This window comes from Juglans regia, chromosome 7 (assembly GCF_001411555.2).
Source record: "Juglans regia cultivar Chandler chromosome 7, Walnut 2.0, whole genome shotgun sequence".
In the NCBI taxonomy this organism is placed as follows: domain Eukaryota; kingdom Viridiplantae; phylum Streptophyta; class Magnoliopsida; order Fagales; family Juglandaceae; genus Juglans; species Juglans regia.
This window is the reverse complement of record NC_049907.1, coordinates 37,273,473-37,290,792: the sequence shown is the minus strand read 5'-3', so window position 1 is coordinate 37,290,792 and position 17,320 is coordinate 37,273,473. Positions and strand designations below refer to the sequence as shown.

The 17,320-nt window shown below is 33.7% G+C and overlaps 1 protein-coding gene and 1 pseudogene across 1 annotated transcript; both read left to right on the top strand.

Annotated features, from left to right (window-relative positions):
- The first annotated feature begins 2,877 nt into the window (after nucleotides 1-2,877).
- On the top strand, nucleotides 2,878-9,466 carry LOC109000355 (annotated as a pseudogene).
- A 417-nt stretch (nucleotides 9,467-9,883) lies between these two features.
- LOC109000353 lies at nucleotides 9,884-10,894 on the top strand. Its single transcript, XM_035692184.1, has one exon. It carries the CDS (start codon nucleotides 10,013-10,015, stop codon nucleotides 10,574-10,576), a length of 564 nt encoding a protein of 187 aa, XP_035548077.1. The 5' UTR covers nucleotides 9,884-10,012; the 3' UTR covers nucleotides 10,577-10,894.
- The last annotated feature ends 6,426 nt before the right edge of the window (nucleotides 10,895-17,320 follow it).

The window sequence follows — 17,320 nt, the reverse complement described above, 5'->3', positions numbered from 1 at the left end:
GTTCTCTAATCAAAATATTAATCAATGGGAATCGGAAATAAATAATTTTTTTTTAAATTTGCTTTAATTATTTATACTTATAATTTTACTTAAATAATATTTATATCAACTATTAAAATTGTAAAAATTTTAAAATTTAAATTAATTTCTTTTGATAAACTAGAGTGAATATTCAAGTATAATTTGTGCCTAAAATTATATACATAACTGAAGCGAAAATCAAAATAATTTTAAAAAAACTCAAAACAAAATAAAATATCAAGGCCTCGTTTGTTTTTCCAAAACTTCTCAACTCATCTCATATCATTTCATCTCATCTCATCTAATCATTATAACCTTTTCAAATTCTCACACAAATAAAATATACAATTCAATATTTTCAAATTTCAAAATAAAAATAATATTTTATTCAATTTTTAACTTTCATTTTATTTACAAAAACAAACGAGATTAAATCTAAGCATGCATTGACCGACATGTCTTGATTTGATAGGGATGATCCAACAAGACATGTCATCCTCCATGAATATGGTTATTTAATAATCAATCATATTTAAGTTTCGTTTGGATTTAGAAGTGAGTTGAGATCATCTCAATTTATTTTACTATTATTCATAAATTTTAACTCACAAATTTTATTACTATTTATAAACCATATCAACTATTCAAAATAACTTCTAATCTCTCTTTCATAAAAGTTTGAGTATTGAGTCTTCACATATATAATTATTTAAAAACTCTATTTGATTTTCTACGCACTATTGTGGTTTTCTTTTATATACAACTCTTTCGACCAAATCAAAGGCCACCTCATATTTTATAAAATATTATTTGATAATTGTTTTAGAGAGTCAAGATTAACTAAGGATCATTGTTATGTTCAGAGTTTATATGGTTTTGTTTGGACAGTGAAATGTAATAATTTTAAATAAATTAAATAAAATATTATTTTTTAATATTATTATTATTTTAAAATTTAAAAAAATTGATTTACTTATTATATTTTGTATTAAAATTTTAAAAAATTATAATAATGAGATGAGATGAAATGAGATGATTTATATATCCAAACGAGCTATAAATAAATATTTTAAATTCAACTTCTTAAAAATGACCACTTGTCTCCTCTTCTCCTTTCGTCTCTCCTTTTGCTTTATTTTTTTAATTTTATTTTCAGAAGTTACAAATGAGTGGCTAAACTTGCCGGTGAATTTGAATAATTATAAAGATAAAATTAATACGTGTAACAATATTTTATAACAATAATATATTTAATATTTCGTGCTTATTTATTTGATTTGTAATATTTATATTATATTTATTATTTCATGCTATTTATTTGATTTGTAATATTTATATTTTTAAATTTTATTTTTATAAATCACGTATGATCATATAATATATTAATGATTATAAAAATGTGTCTTTCTCGTCCGCATGCAAATAAAATTTTTTTATAACTAAACAAAGTGAAAATGCAGTGCAAAATAATGAAACGACGACGTCGTCTTGTTAAATCATAGCTAAAATCTGTATCATTTGTCTCCCTCACCAACGAAGGAAGAAGAACCCTACGCTGAGTCCGCTCGGTTAAAAAGAACAAGAAGGAGGGTGGGTTTATCGCAAATCTACGCCAGGTAAACTCATTTCCTATAATTATCTGTATCCTAGCGTCGTACGATATTGTAATCATTTTCTAGTTTGCTTCCGTAAAATCAGAGCTTCGCGTAAATTTTTTCTATCTCTGAACTTAATTGTTTTCTCTGCTGGTTTCCAATGGACGAACTTGATTCAGCTTACTATTCCGTTTCTTTCAGGAAATTGGGTTCGGACACTTTGCGTGTTTTTATTATTTGGGAATTCCTTTCTTGGGATGTTTTAATGTCTTAGTGGTCCATTTGGTTACCAAGTAATGTGTTAGCTTATGGAAATAAAAAGAAAAATCGTTGGATTTGCGGATTTCTTTGAGTAAATTATGGGTTATCTTGAACACGGGGAAGAGAAGAAACTGAAGTAGGGATTCTGATTATAGGTATAATTCATATTTAGTGCATCAGATGCCTTTTTTCCCCCCTTTTTCTTTACAATTTATTGAAACCTGATTACACACGCACAGAAGAAAATAAAAGGAAAGGAAAAAGCGACGCTCATACACATTCATAAAAAGTATTCATTTATATCAATTACGAGTTTACAAATGTATTGTGGTTATTCACTTATCATCATTCATTCTTTACACGAGTTTACAAAAGTATTCATTTATTCACTTAAAGAATGAGTCAGGAACTGTCACAGTTATTAGACAAAGGATTCCCTAATAATGAATTGTTATGTTCAAACATCCGTTAGGAAATATTTTAATTTCATACTTCTTTTTCAGACTAATAATTCCAATAATCTTGAAATAAATTCTAAAACCAAGTATTTGCGCAAATATTGAATAAATTCATATATCAATAGTGTCCCAAGTGGTTTTACTCGAACATAAAATCACTTCAGACTTTGCCTAACCTAAGCGAAGCTTAATTAAGACTATGGTTAAAATAGATCTTAGGTTCAAATTGTACTCAGTATAAAGAATTAGTAAGATTTGAATCCAACCTTTAACCTAATCTCCATTTCATCTCTTTATCACATTCTACTTATACTTAATCTTGGTAGGTTTTACCTTGTCTTAAGGATTTAAAGAAATATGTAACTCATGAATTATTCCTCCCTCTTCCCCATCTCTCTAATCCCCAAATGCGTAGGCTGGTACTTTTTATTTTTTTTAAGAGGATGAGATCCCAATTTTATTGATGACCTCACTTATGGCGGATTTTTATCGCCTCCCCCCCCCCTCCTTTTTTCTCTCCGCTCGTGTAAAAGAGGTGGTGGAAATGAGAGGATATGACATGAAATGTAGATATGTGCATAGCGCAGATATGTATCCGTTATGAAGTCAAATTTTGCAGCCAATTTCATGAAATGAGTTTCCCATGGGCTCTTGCCTAGTACATACTATACAGCACAAGATGAGATAGCATACCTATTCATAGGAGTGTAAACATTGGGGCCAATTTTGTTTAGATTTGATTGCATGCACCAATCAAACTCAAACATGGTCTTTTTTGCCGTGATAACTTTGAGGCATACCTATACTGCTATACACAGAAGAATAAACATTGGTGACAATTTGATGAATCTGAATGCTTTCTGATTCCTTTAGTTGTTAACTATACCGTCATTAATATGCATGAATTTAATGGCTATATTAAATGGAATTATCATAAAAATGATTTTGTTGTCATCTTGGTGTGATGTTAAACAGTAGCAGTGATAGTTGATTCTGTCTCAAAAAAACAAAGTGTAGATCAGAGTAGTTTATTTGTATGTAAATGGGGTTGGTCAAATGAGGATTTTTTTTTTGGGTTGGAAGGGGGGGAGTCTTCTTTTAGTTTTCAAATATTCTTCTGTAAATTATTGTGGAGTTCGGGAATTCAATATTCAAGCTTATATAGGTTGTAGTCATGATAATCAGTTAAGCCATTTCATCCTGTTTTACTTTACATGGATGGCTAATTTGTTCAGTTTTTATCTAAGGATTAGCTTCATAGAGATTAGATTTTTCACCTGTTAAAGAAAGTAGAAAACAAGATGGAAGTTGTTCTAGTGTGGGGCGAAAATGCTTTGTCTACAGCTGGTCCAAGGCCAATGGAATGGTCTACCGTAGTGGTGGGCAGCAAGGCCCCGCACCCCACTGCCCGGCCCCGTTCGCCCCGCCCTCGCCTGGGCGGGACAGGGGATCCACGCCGCTGGGCGGGTGGCTCCGCCCGCATATGGGGCGTCTAGCGGAGGCGGGTGATCGAGGGGGCCCAGCCTTGCTCCGATTTCCTCCCCTCCCCTTCTTGCTTCTTCCCTAACCCTTCTCACTCTCTCTCATCTTCGTCGCAGTCCATCTGTGTAACGCCCCAATGGAAGGCCCAAACCACATGGTCTATACTCCAAAAGGACTAGTCAATGATACAATTGGAGCCCCATTGGAGCCTTATAAAGAGCAAGAACTTCTCATTCCCAAGCAATGTGAGATTCCATACACCACCTACCCTTATCCATATCATATGGGGTATCACAATCTACCCCCCTTAAATTCCCGACGTCCTCGTCGGACCTGTCCATTGTAGGTAGCACGGCTCAAGTCCCACATTTCTGGTTGGGATATCTGATATCATTTGTAACGCCCCAATGGAAGGCCCAAACCACATGGTCTATACTCTAAAAGGACTAGTCAATGATACAATTAGAGCCCCATTGGAGCCTTATAAAGAGCAAGAACTTCTCCTTTCCAAGCAATGTGGGATTCTATATACCACCTACCTTTATCCATATCATATGGGGTATCACAATCTGTCCGTCATACGCTTACGCTGTCACCATCAGTTTGCATCTCCGTTGCGGAAGGTAAGTCAGCTTGAGCCTTGAATTTGAAGCTTTAATTTTTTTTTTGAGTTATGGAGATTAGAGGAAGGTTGGGATTAAATGGAGGAGTTAGAGGATATGATTGTGTCTTTGTGAACTGTGTGCTATGAAGATTTGATTGTGCATGTGTTTTGAATCTTTGATGTTGTGATTTTGTGTTTTGGATTGGAACCCTAAATTAGTTTACGTTTCCAATCTGAAAGCCTAAATTAATTTAGGGGTTTCAATCTTATCCTTTAGAGTTTCGGATTGTACCATATTCTTAAAGAACAATATGTATTATATAATAAGACATGAATTAATTAATTTCCTTAATTTCTTATCATGAAAAAATATTATTAAAATGTTGAGAAGTATATAAATATGTGAAATAAGGAAGATAGAGAGCATGTTCTTTGAATATATAATGGCTTTTTGTGAGACTTATCCAAAAACTTTGTTCATTCCATCTTCTCAGTATTTACTATTTAGAAACAATCTGGACCTATTTTGACTCATTTTTTTTTAAAGAAATTAATTAAATCACCAACATTAGCAACTTATAATTATATACGGTTTTTTCTTAATTACCACATTATGTATCGTTTAATCATTGGAAATTAAGAAACTAAAGGAAAATTAAGTGCATGTAATTGAATTTCCATTGCATTTTGAAATAGGAGAAAATATAGATGTTATTTCAAAATTCAAACATTTCCGTTGTTGATTTTTATACATTGCATTTTGTGAATCTGTGATGTTGATGTGAATTTGTGGTGTTTTTGTGAATCCTTGATATCGGTTTACCACTTTTATGAAATCTACTAAAATTTCAGATTTTTTAACTTTTTTAATATGGGTTTACTACTTTTATGAAATTTACTAAAATTTCCTTCCAAAAAGTTTTTATAATTGATCATACATGTGCATTGAATTGATCATACACGTGCATTCAATTGCTTTTTTTTTAATGTGAATCCTTTGTGTTTATGTTTTCATTTCAGATTTTTTGCTTGTTTTGGGGAATGTCTACTCTGTTAAATTTTAGTGATAGCTCTCCTACCCCTACTTCACCACCTAACCCTACACTTGGCACTAACCCCACGAACCCCAGTCACTATACCAAGTATGATTCCAATGAGTATAGAGGAAAGTTAGCTCGTATGATTATTATGGATGAACTACCTTTTCAGTTTGTGGAGGGGAAAGGATTTCAAGAATATTCTTACTGCTTGGAACCTAGATTTAATCTTCATTCTCGCCACACAGTGGCAAATGATATTAAAAAACATTACAAGAAAGAGAAGGATTTGTTGAGAGGCCAATTGGCGGGTCAAGTAGTTTGTCTCATTACCGATACTTGGACATCCGTCCAAAATTATAATTACATGTATTTGATTGTGCATTTTATTGATTGTGATTGGACACTATACAAAAAGATTGTGAAGTTTTGTCAAATTTCCGATCACAAGGGTGAGACGGTTGGGAAGACCGCAATAAAGGAGTGTGGATTGGCACGGGTTTTACGGTTACAATTGATAATACCTCGTCTAATGATGTCGCATTGGAATATCTTAAGACTTATCTTAGAGAGGATAATAAGACAATCTTGGGTGGTGATTGTTTGCATGTTAAATGTGCTGCACATATTTTGAATTTAATTGTGACTAATGGCTTGAAAAATGTTGATGCCTCGGTTGCACGAGTCAGAATGGTTGTGAGATTTGTGAGATCTTCTCCTGCTAGATTGAAGAAATTCAACATTGCTGCAAGGAATGCTGGCATAACATCCAAGAAGGGCCTTTGTATTGATGTTCCTACAGGATGTAATTCAACCTTTTTGATGTTGGAGGCGGCCCAAGAATATAAGACAGTTTTTGAATTATTGGGTGATGAAGACATTCATTATGTCAAATATCTTGATGAGCATTGAGGATTAGGAAAGCCCATTGATGATGATTGGGAGGTGGTTGCTATTTTTGTAGATTTTTTGAGACTTTTATATGAGGTCACATTGAGACTATCTAGTTCTTTGTACCCTACATCCAATGATTTTTGTCAACAAATATGTAAGGTGGAATAAGAATTGGATGAAATGTGTAGGGGTGACCATATTAGGATGCGAGAGATGACATTGATGATGAAGGTCAAATATGACAAGTATTGGGGGGATTTGACTAGGCTAAATGTTTTGTTATATGTGGCTGTTGCTCTTGACCCCCAGATCAAGATTGATGGCATGATATATTGTTTGGGACTTGTGCATGGGGCTGCATGTGCTGAGCTTATTGGGACAATGGTTAGAGAAACCCTTGGTAAATTGTTTGATGAGTTTACCGTGATTAAGGGTGGTAATGCACCTACACCTACACCTACCCCACCGCCTCCTCCAGAAGCCGGGGCAGGGAAAAAGCGTAGGTTGACGTGGGTTGAGAGTTTCTCACAGAACCCCCTACTAGTCCGTCAATCTACAGTGGCGAAGTCAGAGGTAGACTGATATTGGCAGAGGGTCTTCTCCCATATACGGCAAAATTTAATATATTAGCATGGTGGAAGACCAATGCCATGAAATATCCCATCCTTAGAGAGATAGCCCACAGTATTTTGGCCATCCCTGATAGTACCATTGCATTAGAGTCGGCTTTTAGTACCAGAGAGCGCATATTAGATCCATTCCGGAGTTCTTTGTCTGCTACCACTGTGGAGGCATTGATTTGTATGCAAAATTGGATCAAAGGGACGGAAATTCATGTTTCGGATGTTCTTGGCTTCAAGGATGCCGATGAGGAGGATGGTGGTGATCAGTCTGGATCTGGTAATTGTTGATTTCATTTTATTATTTTGATTTATTTTATTTATATTCATTTCATCGGTATTAATTTCAAATTTAATTGTTGTAGCAATATATGAGACGACGTCTACATCCGTTGCAGTATGACTTCACCATGTTGGACCCCGACTCACCATTGCCATTTGCCATGATAGGTTTGTACAATTTGTATTGTCTCTTAATTATGTTTTGTATTTATATAATTTTTGGTATCTAATTGTTTTTATAATCTTACTGTCATATGCGCAACTCAAGCCTCAATCATAATCCCAAGCCCAAGGACCAAAATTCAAATGATATATTCTTAATGTCTCATCTTGATCCCCATCTCATTTTGGTTAGTCAGATTTTAGTTTGTAATTTTTTCATTTTTAATGGTTCTTTGTAATTTTAATTTTTGTTTTATTTATAATTCTAATTTATCTTCTTATTAAATTGTTAATGTTTCAGATTTTATGATCTCTCGACTCATACTCATAGTAGGCAACACTAAATTCTAATTACATCATTCCACCCTTGGCCACTCGTCCCAAATGTCAAACAGCTCACTTAGTAGTTACTAGTTAATTCAGTTGTATTTAGTGATTTAATTATTTGTAATGTTGATATAATGTCCATTTTATGTTTGTAATTTTGTAATTGTTTTCTCTTAATTTGTATTATTGTAATAGGTTAATTATTATTATTAATTTATTAGGTAGGAGTAGTACTTCATAGTTCATTTTCTCTTAATTTGTATGTTATTTTATTATTGTAAATTCATTTTTGTTTGCTATTTATATTTTTTGTTTGTTAATTTCTGGGCATTTTGGGCCCAGAAACAGCTTCTGAGTTGATGGCCCATTTGGGCGGGCAGATGGATGGGGTGTCCGCCCCCGCACACCGGGGGCAGGTGTCGGGGGTGAAAACCCCACCTTCGGCCCATGCGGGGCGGGGAGGGGGCTACCCCCCATCTTATGGTGCGGGTAGCACCCCTTGTCTACAGTCCCCTATAGTGGTCCTCAAGCACCTGGGCCAAACAGGAAACAGTGGAACTTAGGTTTGGAATCGCCAATCATGTTGTTGATGGGTCACCAGAGTGCCATATACACAATGAAGTTCAACCCATTAGGAACAGTCGCTGCATCTGGGTCTCATGACAGAAATTTTTCTTTGGAGTGTGCATGAGGGTTGCAAGAACTTCATGGTTCTTAAAGGACACAAGAATGCAGTTTTGGATCTACATTGGACTATTGATGGATCCCAGGTAAAAGAAGCCAGTCTTGACAAAACTCTGAGGGCTTGGGATGTTGAAACAGGGAAACAAATAAAGAAAATGGCAGAGCACTCCTCGTGTGTGAATTCATGCTGTCCTTCTCAGAGAGGGCCACCACTGGTTGTCAGCGGATTTGATGATGGAACTGCCAAACTGTGGGATATGCGGCAGAGGGGTGCCATTCAGACATTTCCAGATAAATATCAAATCACAGCTGTCAGTTTCTCAGATGCATCTAACAAGATATTCACAGGTGGTATCGACAATGACATCTAGGTCTGGGACTTGCGCAAAGGTGAAGTATCAATGACTCTTCTCGGACATCAAGATATGATAATAGGTATGCAGTTGAGTCCTGATGGCTCTTATCTTCTTACGAATGGTATGGACTGTAAGCTCTGCATATGGGATATGTGTCCATATGCACCGCAAAATCGATGTGTGAAGGTAATGGAAGGGCACCGACACAACTTCGAGAAAAACTTGCAGAAATGTAGCTGGTCACCTGTTGGAAGCAAAGTCACCGCAGGGAGTTCAGATCGGATGGTTTGCATATGGGATATGACTTCTCGACGTAAGCTCCCTGGCCACACTGGATCAGTTACTGAGTGTGTCTTTCATCCCAGTGAACCAATTATTGCATCTTGTAGTAGTGATAAACATATTTATCTAGGGGAGATTTAAGAATTGAAACTTGGTAAGAACGTGTGCCTTATTGACTGTTTCTCAACCAATAGTTTGGCTCTTTAAATGCCTTAAAAAGACATTGAAGAGGTTGTATCTCTGCTGTAATTCCCGAGTTTAGTGTGGGTATTTTTATCCTTCTAGTTTTTGCTAAGTGGGTATTTTTATTATCAATGTTAGAGAGTAATGTTCTTACATTTTGGTATATTCTTACCACATTTATTTTGGCATCTGCAAATGTGCCCAGGACTCACTGTACACTCCCCACATACCTTTCTTTCAATAAAAACCTGAAATCAAGAGAAATTATTGCAGAAAATCTTCAAATGGTTTCTACTTTATGACCCTTGTAATAGGTAGAAGATAGGATCAACAGGAGATGGCCCCAACTGGAAAAGTGGAATCATTTCCCTAATATAACAGCATAATTGTGTTGCTTTTACAAATATGCCCATTATAACGGTAGCATTTGTGCCCCTTTTTGTTTGATTTTTCTTCCCCAGAACGTTATTGATGATTTGGAGCTCTACTGTTAAGAAAAATAACAACGTCTTGATCCAACTATTTCCAGTTCAAAACTTGTAACGGGAGAACTAGCCGTTAGATACTTGTAGTGGTTTGTGCACGACTCTAAGGATTTCAATCTCCCAGCAACCAAATTTGAATATAAGACCGTTACCCCCCCACATCTACCTTCATATAAGGAGTCTCATTCCTTCTGATCTTTCCATCATTAATGCTTCAATCTCTTCCAGAAATCCTACAATAACCCCACCTTCTTCTGACTTCAATCACTGGATTTGTGAATGGGTTTCTCGATCAATAAGAACCCATCTTGTTCTGTGACTCAATCTCACTACCAGACCCACAAAATCTTCCTCCTATGCAACTACATTCTCTTGGGTGCAGCCTCTAGTTGCATTTTCCTCACCATATCTCTTCGTTTAGTCCCATCGACATGTGGATTTCTCCTCATTCTCTTACATGCATTCACGATTGCCGGAGCCATATGCGGTTGCACCGTGCCCACATCCGGGTCTAACAAATGGTATGCGGTCCACATGGCGGTCAGTTTCTTGACTGCAATATTTCAAGGCTCTGTTTCGGTGCTTATTTTTACTAGGACGACAGATGTTTTAGCAAATCTGAGATCTTATGTTAGGGAGGAAGATGGAGCTGTGATTTTAAAGTTGGCTGGCGGGCTTTGCGTGGTGATCTTTTGCGTGGAGTGGGTGGTATTGACACTTGCATTCGTGCTGAGATACCATGCTTTGTTGGAAGGAGACGGGTCTGGAGGTAATTCCATTGACAGAAATGAGAAAGTTGAAGAAGAGGACTTGAAGGATTGGCCATGGCCTTTCCAAGTTTAGAGTTGTTTTTCTGGATGATTGGTGCTTCTACCTTAATTTGATAAGTATCGGATAAGTAGATAAGCACATCCATCGTATTTACGCTTGTGTAAAAAAAAATTTCAAAGAAAATTAAGTGCTAGCTTAATTCAATTTATGAAGTTGTAATTGCTTGCAATATTGTAATCTTTGGTTTGGATTCTTTTTCTCTATTGCTACTACCACTTCTAGAATTCATGGAGACGGAGGAGGAATTAGATTCTGAACTTTCAAATTATCATATTTTTTTAGCACAATCATATGTAATAAAAATATCAATTTACATTTTTAAGTTGTCAAGTTTTTGATTGCTTACATGTTAGATGAAGTCGATTGTGTAACAATGTGAGTATAGCAGTGTTTTATTATGGGCTCTTTGATTAATATCAAATGCAAAACTATTGTAATTAACTTGTGGTGGACGAGGAAGGTATTGTGCTAGTATATGTCTGGAGAGCATTAGTCAGTAAGTTTAAGTAAAGCTTATCTTCAAGCAGAGTCACAAATTGCTTGTTAATGTCCAAAAAGGTTTGTTGGACATTATTGAGATATGTATCATGAACTCTCTCGTTTTTCTCTGATGTGGGCAACGAATACTAACTATCAAGGGGAAAGAAACATCTTGATTTGTTAACTATTGTTCGTTTTCCACTAGAAACCCGCCCGGGGTTCTGGGGACAAAACCATGAACCGCACATCTAAGGAATGAGCTAGTCATATTGAGTATAGAGGCTGGTGGGTAATCCTAATTTGCCTCTCCAGCAAATATTATTAACATGCTGCAGTTGTTTGCACATATCATAACTAGAGTTATGATTTGGGACATGCATTCCAATTTCATTTGGTTTTAACCTTTATAGATGCGGTACATTCGTATGTTTCTAGCCCTTTGCTAGAAATATGAATGAAGTGGCAGTCACTAATGGGTATCATTTTATATCCAGCTTGTTCAGTGGAGATGGTAAGCTTACAACAAGTAAAATAACATTGTTGACCAAAAGAAAAAGACATGATGGATTCCAAGTTGCTGCAATGGGTAGTTCTAGTTTAAATGCAAAGTTGGCCAAAGCGACCTTTGTAGATGAACGAACACTCTTCTTTAAGGGAGGACCACAAAGCTAGTGAGTCTAGTTTTGGGGGGGCCTATCAGTCTGAGTTACCTAATAGCTCTCCATTTTAATTTTTGGTGCCATTTTTCACATTTAGAGTGGGTTCCTAACTACTGTTGACATTGTTTACTGATAGTTGGCCTTATTTTTTATTCTTCTTTGATAATTTGTTCTAAACCCATGCTTTTGGCTGTGTTGGTGGGGCCAAAAAACAAGGGCAGTCACATGTGAATCCTTTCAGGTCTGTGGAATTGACATTGTTTTTGTGGCAGTGGGTTCAAACTCTGATCAAGCACTTACGGCGCTGCTAATAGGTTGGTTTGTTTTCTTGATTGGTGGTGGTGGAGGACTGTTTCCTGCAACCGAGCTATATCTTGCATGTAAACTCCATATGAACTTGGTTTCCCACGAGGGACAAGTATCTTCAACAATTCGATTCCAGAAACTGTGGTTTCCAACATCAGCAATTTCCTCAAGTGTTTGTTGTCAGCAACCAGAACAGTCAGAAGACTTTAATTCGCACCATCGCATCGTGAATTGTGCTATTTGTAGCTTGGAGAACAACTATGTTAGTTTCTTTGTTCTCTTCTTGGCACTTGGCACTTAACTACCAACAGGGATTATCTAAAGCTAAATGTGTTGTACATGCGGTTAAAAATATTTAGTTGCCATTCTAAATAACCTTTGTCCAAACTGCCTTACAGTGACTGGTTTGCTCCTCTCTTTGAAAGGTGAACAATCTCCTACGGGTGGACAAGGTGTCAAGGTCTCCCCAATTGCCTTAACAAGGTCCTGCTACTACTTGCGGCATCCTTTTAAGTTACAACATTGTGAAGTCCTTACCACATAAATTAGATTTCAAAGCTCAAACATGATATGAAAACACATAATTGAGTTTCGGATTCTGCAAGCTCTGGAGATTGAGCAAGAATCATTGGAAACTTATTAAGATGAGAATTCATTGGCACCCCCCAAAAAAAAATTATGAAAAAAGCACTTATAAAATGGATTAAACAACCATGATCTCCGAACTTATAGAATAGATTAAATGACAATCTCCTTAATTTGCTCATTAAATAAATGAATGGTGGGATTAGGAAGCAAACAAATGTACTTTTTTTGGTTGGTCTTTGCAGGGTGCAAGTTGTGCTACTTTTGACTCGTCATTTTCTCATGTTATTTTTCTTTTCTTAGCTATTTCTGTATCCAAACGGGCTCTAAATGTGAAATCCTTTCCTGTTTCTTTCAAAGGTTTTTCCTAATTGTGTAATCAAGAGGAAGAATGTTGTGTGAATCGAAGTAGAATTCTTTTCCGACCCATGATTGTTCCTTCCACGTGCATTTTTAAACTTGGAACGGATTGATTCATCCTCGTTTGTTCGTTTGTTTGATTCACACATACGGATTGATTCGTATGTGTGAATCGAAATATGAATGAAGTGGCAGTCACTAAGGAAAATGATACTATATTATCTGAGTTTGTCTTTTCAATTTGATCGTTCATGTATTTTATTTTTTAAAAATATTTAAAAAATATATATAATTTACACTAAGAGCACGCTCAGCATTCAAACCTAGTAGCACCCAGAACAAAAGGTTTGTTTTTGTCTATGTCATCAAGTTAAGAGGTGTTAATTAATTAACCATCCAAAAGGCGTTGGGGGTGGGTGGGTTGCACGCTAGCTTAAAGATTCCTTGAAGTTACAAAAACTTTCTGCGCGCATTTCTTCCTATAATTTATAGTCATAAAGTCACTTAAACTTCATAAAATATACTTATAAAAGTGATCTAATAATCAGATGCCTATAATAATCTTAGCGTTTGAGCAAATAAAATGGCCGGACGTATAGGCCTTAGAAATTGGTCCCCAACCTAAACTGAGCTAGCTAGCTAGCATGTAAAAAGAAAGGTATGAAAACTGAGAACCAAGAACAGATACTGGGTGGTCAGAATTTACACCACTGATATGATTGATATTAATCTTTACTTAAAGCAGTTTTGCTAGTTTGTGCCTGTAATTTGTTAATATTGTCAGCTAGCTTTCCTTAAAGCATGATCATGAGAACCACTTTACTCCGTGGATTCCAGGCATGCAAGCATAAACACTATTCATTATTTTATGTTCAGATTCTCCCTACGTACCAACATCGATACATCATCAATGCTCAAGATAAGAAAGAGGTTTGGATTCAGAGATGAGTTAAAATGATTTATGAATAGTAGAATAAAAATTAAATTATTTATTATATTTAGTGTGAAAATTTAAAAAAGTTGTTTAGAATTTAAAAAAGTTGAATTATTTATTATATTTTTTGTGAGAATTTGAGAAATTTGTAATGATGAGATGAGAAGAGTCGAGGTGAGTTTTGAATCCAAATCTCAATATTTTAGCTAGCCACAAATAGATTTTATAAAAATAATCTCTATCAGATTTTTTTTAAAAATAAATTGACGTGACTTGATATGATACGTTAAATTCTTGATGTGACTGAATATAATACATTAAATCGTAAAGTTATTTTTATTATAAAATATATTTAACATATTATAATATGAAATCATATCAATTTATTAATTAATTTTTATAAAATCTTTTTACGATTGCAGCAATATTTCTCAATACTTAATTATGATAACAACCCGGGTATCATGCATATGGAAATGGAATAAACTCAGCTGCTTAATGCTCAGAAACGATGAAAGAAAATGTAAGATATATAAAGAAAAAGTAATATTATATAATATATATACAGTCGTATAATGTGCAAGTACTATAATATATTATTAAAAAATTATTATTATTATTTTTAATATGAATTTTATATTTATTCAAATTTTTTAAAAAGATTGAACAGTATTTGCATATTATAGGAGTGAAAATCATTTCTAAGAAATAATCTAAGCTCCGTACAACTTTTTTTTTTTTTCAATTAGAATATATTGCTTGGGAGTCAATGAGCATGCTTGGGAAAACTAACCGTGTTTTTGAAGTCGAGACAACTTGACTATAATAAGCGGTGGTCCAATGCCATTCTTCTTTCATTTAGCCTAATTAAAAGGTCTTGAATTTAGCCTAATTAAAATAAGGTTTTGATTATTATTAATTAGTGAATCCTCGTTAATTTGATAGAAATATTATTTATCATCTTCACACTACACATCAATATATATGTGATTTTTTCATGTTTGTCATTCTATTTAAATACACAAAGGAGTTACACAATATAATCTCACAAACTGACGTGAATTCATCTGATATGTTAGATATATTTTATAAAAAAAATAACTTTACAATCTAACGAACCACATCAGTTTGTGAGATTATTTTTGTGTAATCGATTTATGACTAGATTATTTTCTTAAAAAAAAAAAAAACTTTTTCAAAAGAGAGTAATTATTCGATACTCTTGAATATTAGTGGATAGTTTCTCTTTCTCATTATAGAATTTTATATAAAAATAGTACTTATTTAAATAATTTTAATAACATGAAATCTGTTATATATAAGATGAGAGTTTTGCATACGCCTCAAATGCACAATTTTCGTGCATGTCCTTTATAAAAAGTGGATCTCATCATGAAAAATTTATGGGAAAATTTATTTTTTTCTTGATGAGACTCACATTTTTATAAAAGATTTGTATATTTTAAAACTTGTATCTAGCGTTACTCTATCCAAATTTAAAAGTATTGTCTAATAACTTTTTTTCTTTTATTTTTGCATGACGAAAATAAAAAAGAAAAAATTATTTTATTCATAATTATTTTATTTTTCAAATTCTACATTTCATATATAAATATATAATCATTACAAGAAAAATAGATATTTGTGACATTTTTTTACGATGAAAATGATTATTTATGATGAAAATAGACTCATTTAGCTGGAAATAGTTATTTGACCGAAAATAACTTATCGCAAATAAATAGTTTTCTTAAATATTATTATCTTATATTTAAAAACTTAATATGATTTTATATTGAAGTAGTAGCACTACTGTCCCGGCATGTACTATGCATACATACGCATGATGTGATAGAATGATAATTAATAGATAAAATGATATGAACTCAAACGTTAACTGTCCGCCCGCAATATTAGACAGCTGGAATTTGTTAATTAAAATCGCGTCTGAACAGCTTAGGCAAACACATGATTAACGACGTTCCTTATAAGTCTATTGAATACGAGGAATATATAGTATATATATATATATATATATATATATATATACACACACGCTTATTTGGTTTCTTCAGCTTTATAGTCAAACCAGCTCGATCGTGTTTTTTGCCATCTGCATGGATTAAACGTCGTAGTATTATTAATGGCATGCACTAACTGTCAATATGCAGGCATAGAAACCATGGACATAAATATATAATGAGTACATTCATTTTATCATTACCATCTCATCATAATTTTATAATGTAGTATTAAATGATTGAAAATTATTTATTATATTTTATTTATGAGACTATTATTTAATGACATATCAATAGATCATATTGAGAGGATGATGATCATAAAAAATATGATAAACAATTTTTTTCATATATAATTATTTGGGATCGATCAGTACTATAGTGGTTAGATTTATATATAACAGCAAAACTATTGTGTAATTATCATATATATTAGCAAGCTGATTAATCTTACCAATGTATAAATATATATATTTAATTATAAAATATACCTTCATCTCATTTTTATCACATTATGCTTATGTGGCATTGTCAATAACCATTGATTTTTGTTTATTTAACAACAAATTAATTAAGTTGATCCAAGGGTAATTGATAATTACTAATGCATGTCATCCGGTCTAGCTAGCTAGCTAGCGCAATGGGATGGGATCATTTGGTATATAGTATAAAACATGCATAACTTATAAACAAAATAATCTATATATATATATATTAAATGGTCAAGTAGAGGTCGGTTTTCCAAATTTTGTTAGAATTGATCATGGAGTCAACCGGCTTTTGTGTTTAATTTATCATGGAAGTCTGAAACCGGACACTTACACTTAATCAATATGTGATTTATCATTTTTATCTTTCTATCTTAATGCTTAAATATGTCATGTGTTTAAATAGAATGAAAAATAATAATAAATATTAGGACCTTAGGTGGATCAAGTGTATGATGTAAGATTTCTTTATAGTATTAATTTCTCATAACAATAATAAATACTTGATCGGGTCATTTGAGTTATGGTGCAGCAATGATCAGAGAATATATCAACGTCGTGAAGTTAGGGCAATCCTTTTTTTTGATATGTAGGTATGAGTAAACGGTGGGGGCCAATGGCCATTTTCAATTACATATACAAGAGCGCGTTGCCCTTGCCACCGTCTAGCTTGCCTTATTAATTTAAGGAAAATAATTTATACATAATATTTTTTATAAAATTTTTTATAACTATATTTTAAATAAAAAATATAAAAAATATTTTATAGAAGTAATATTATTTTATAAAAATATCTTCATTTTATAATATTATTGTCATGTAATATGTTGTGCAATGTATTGTGTGTATATGAATACAACTCTTAATTTAATCTATATACTACGCATGGCATCTCCCTCTTCACTTCCATCTATATAAATACA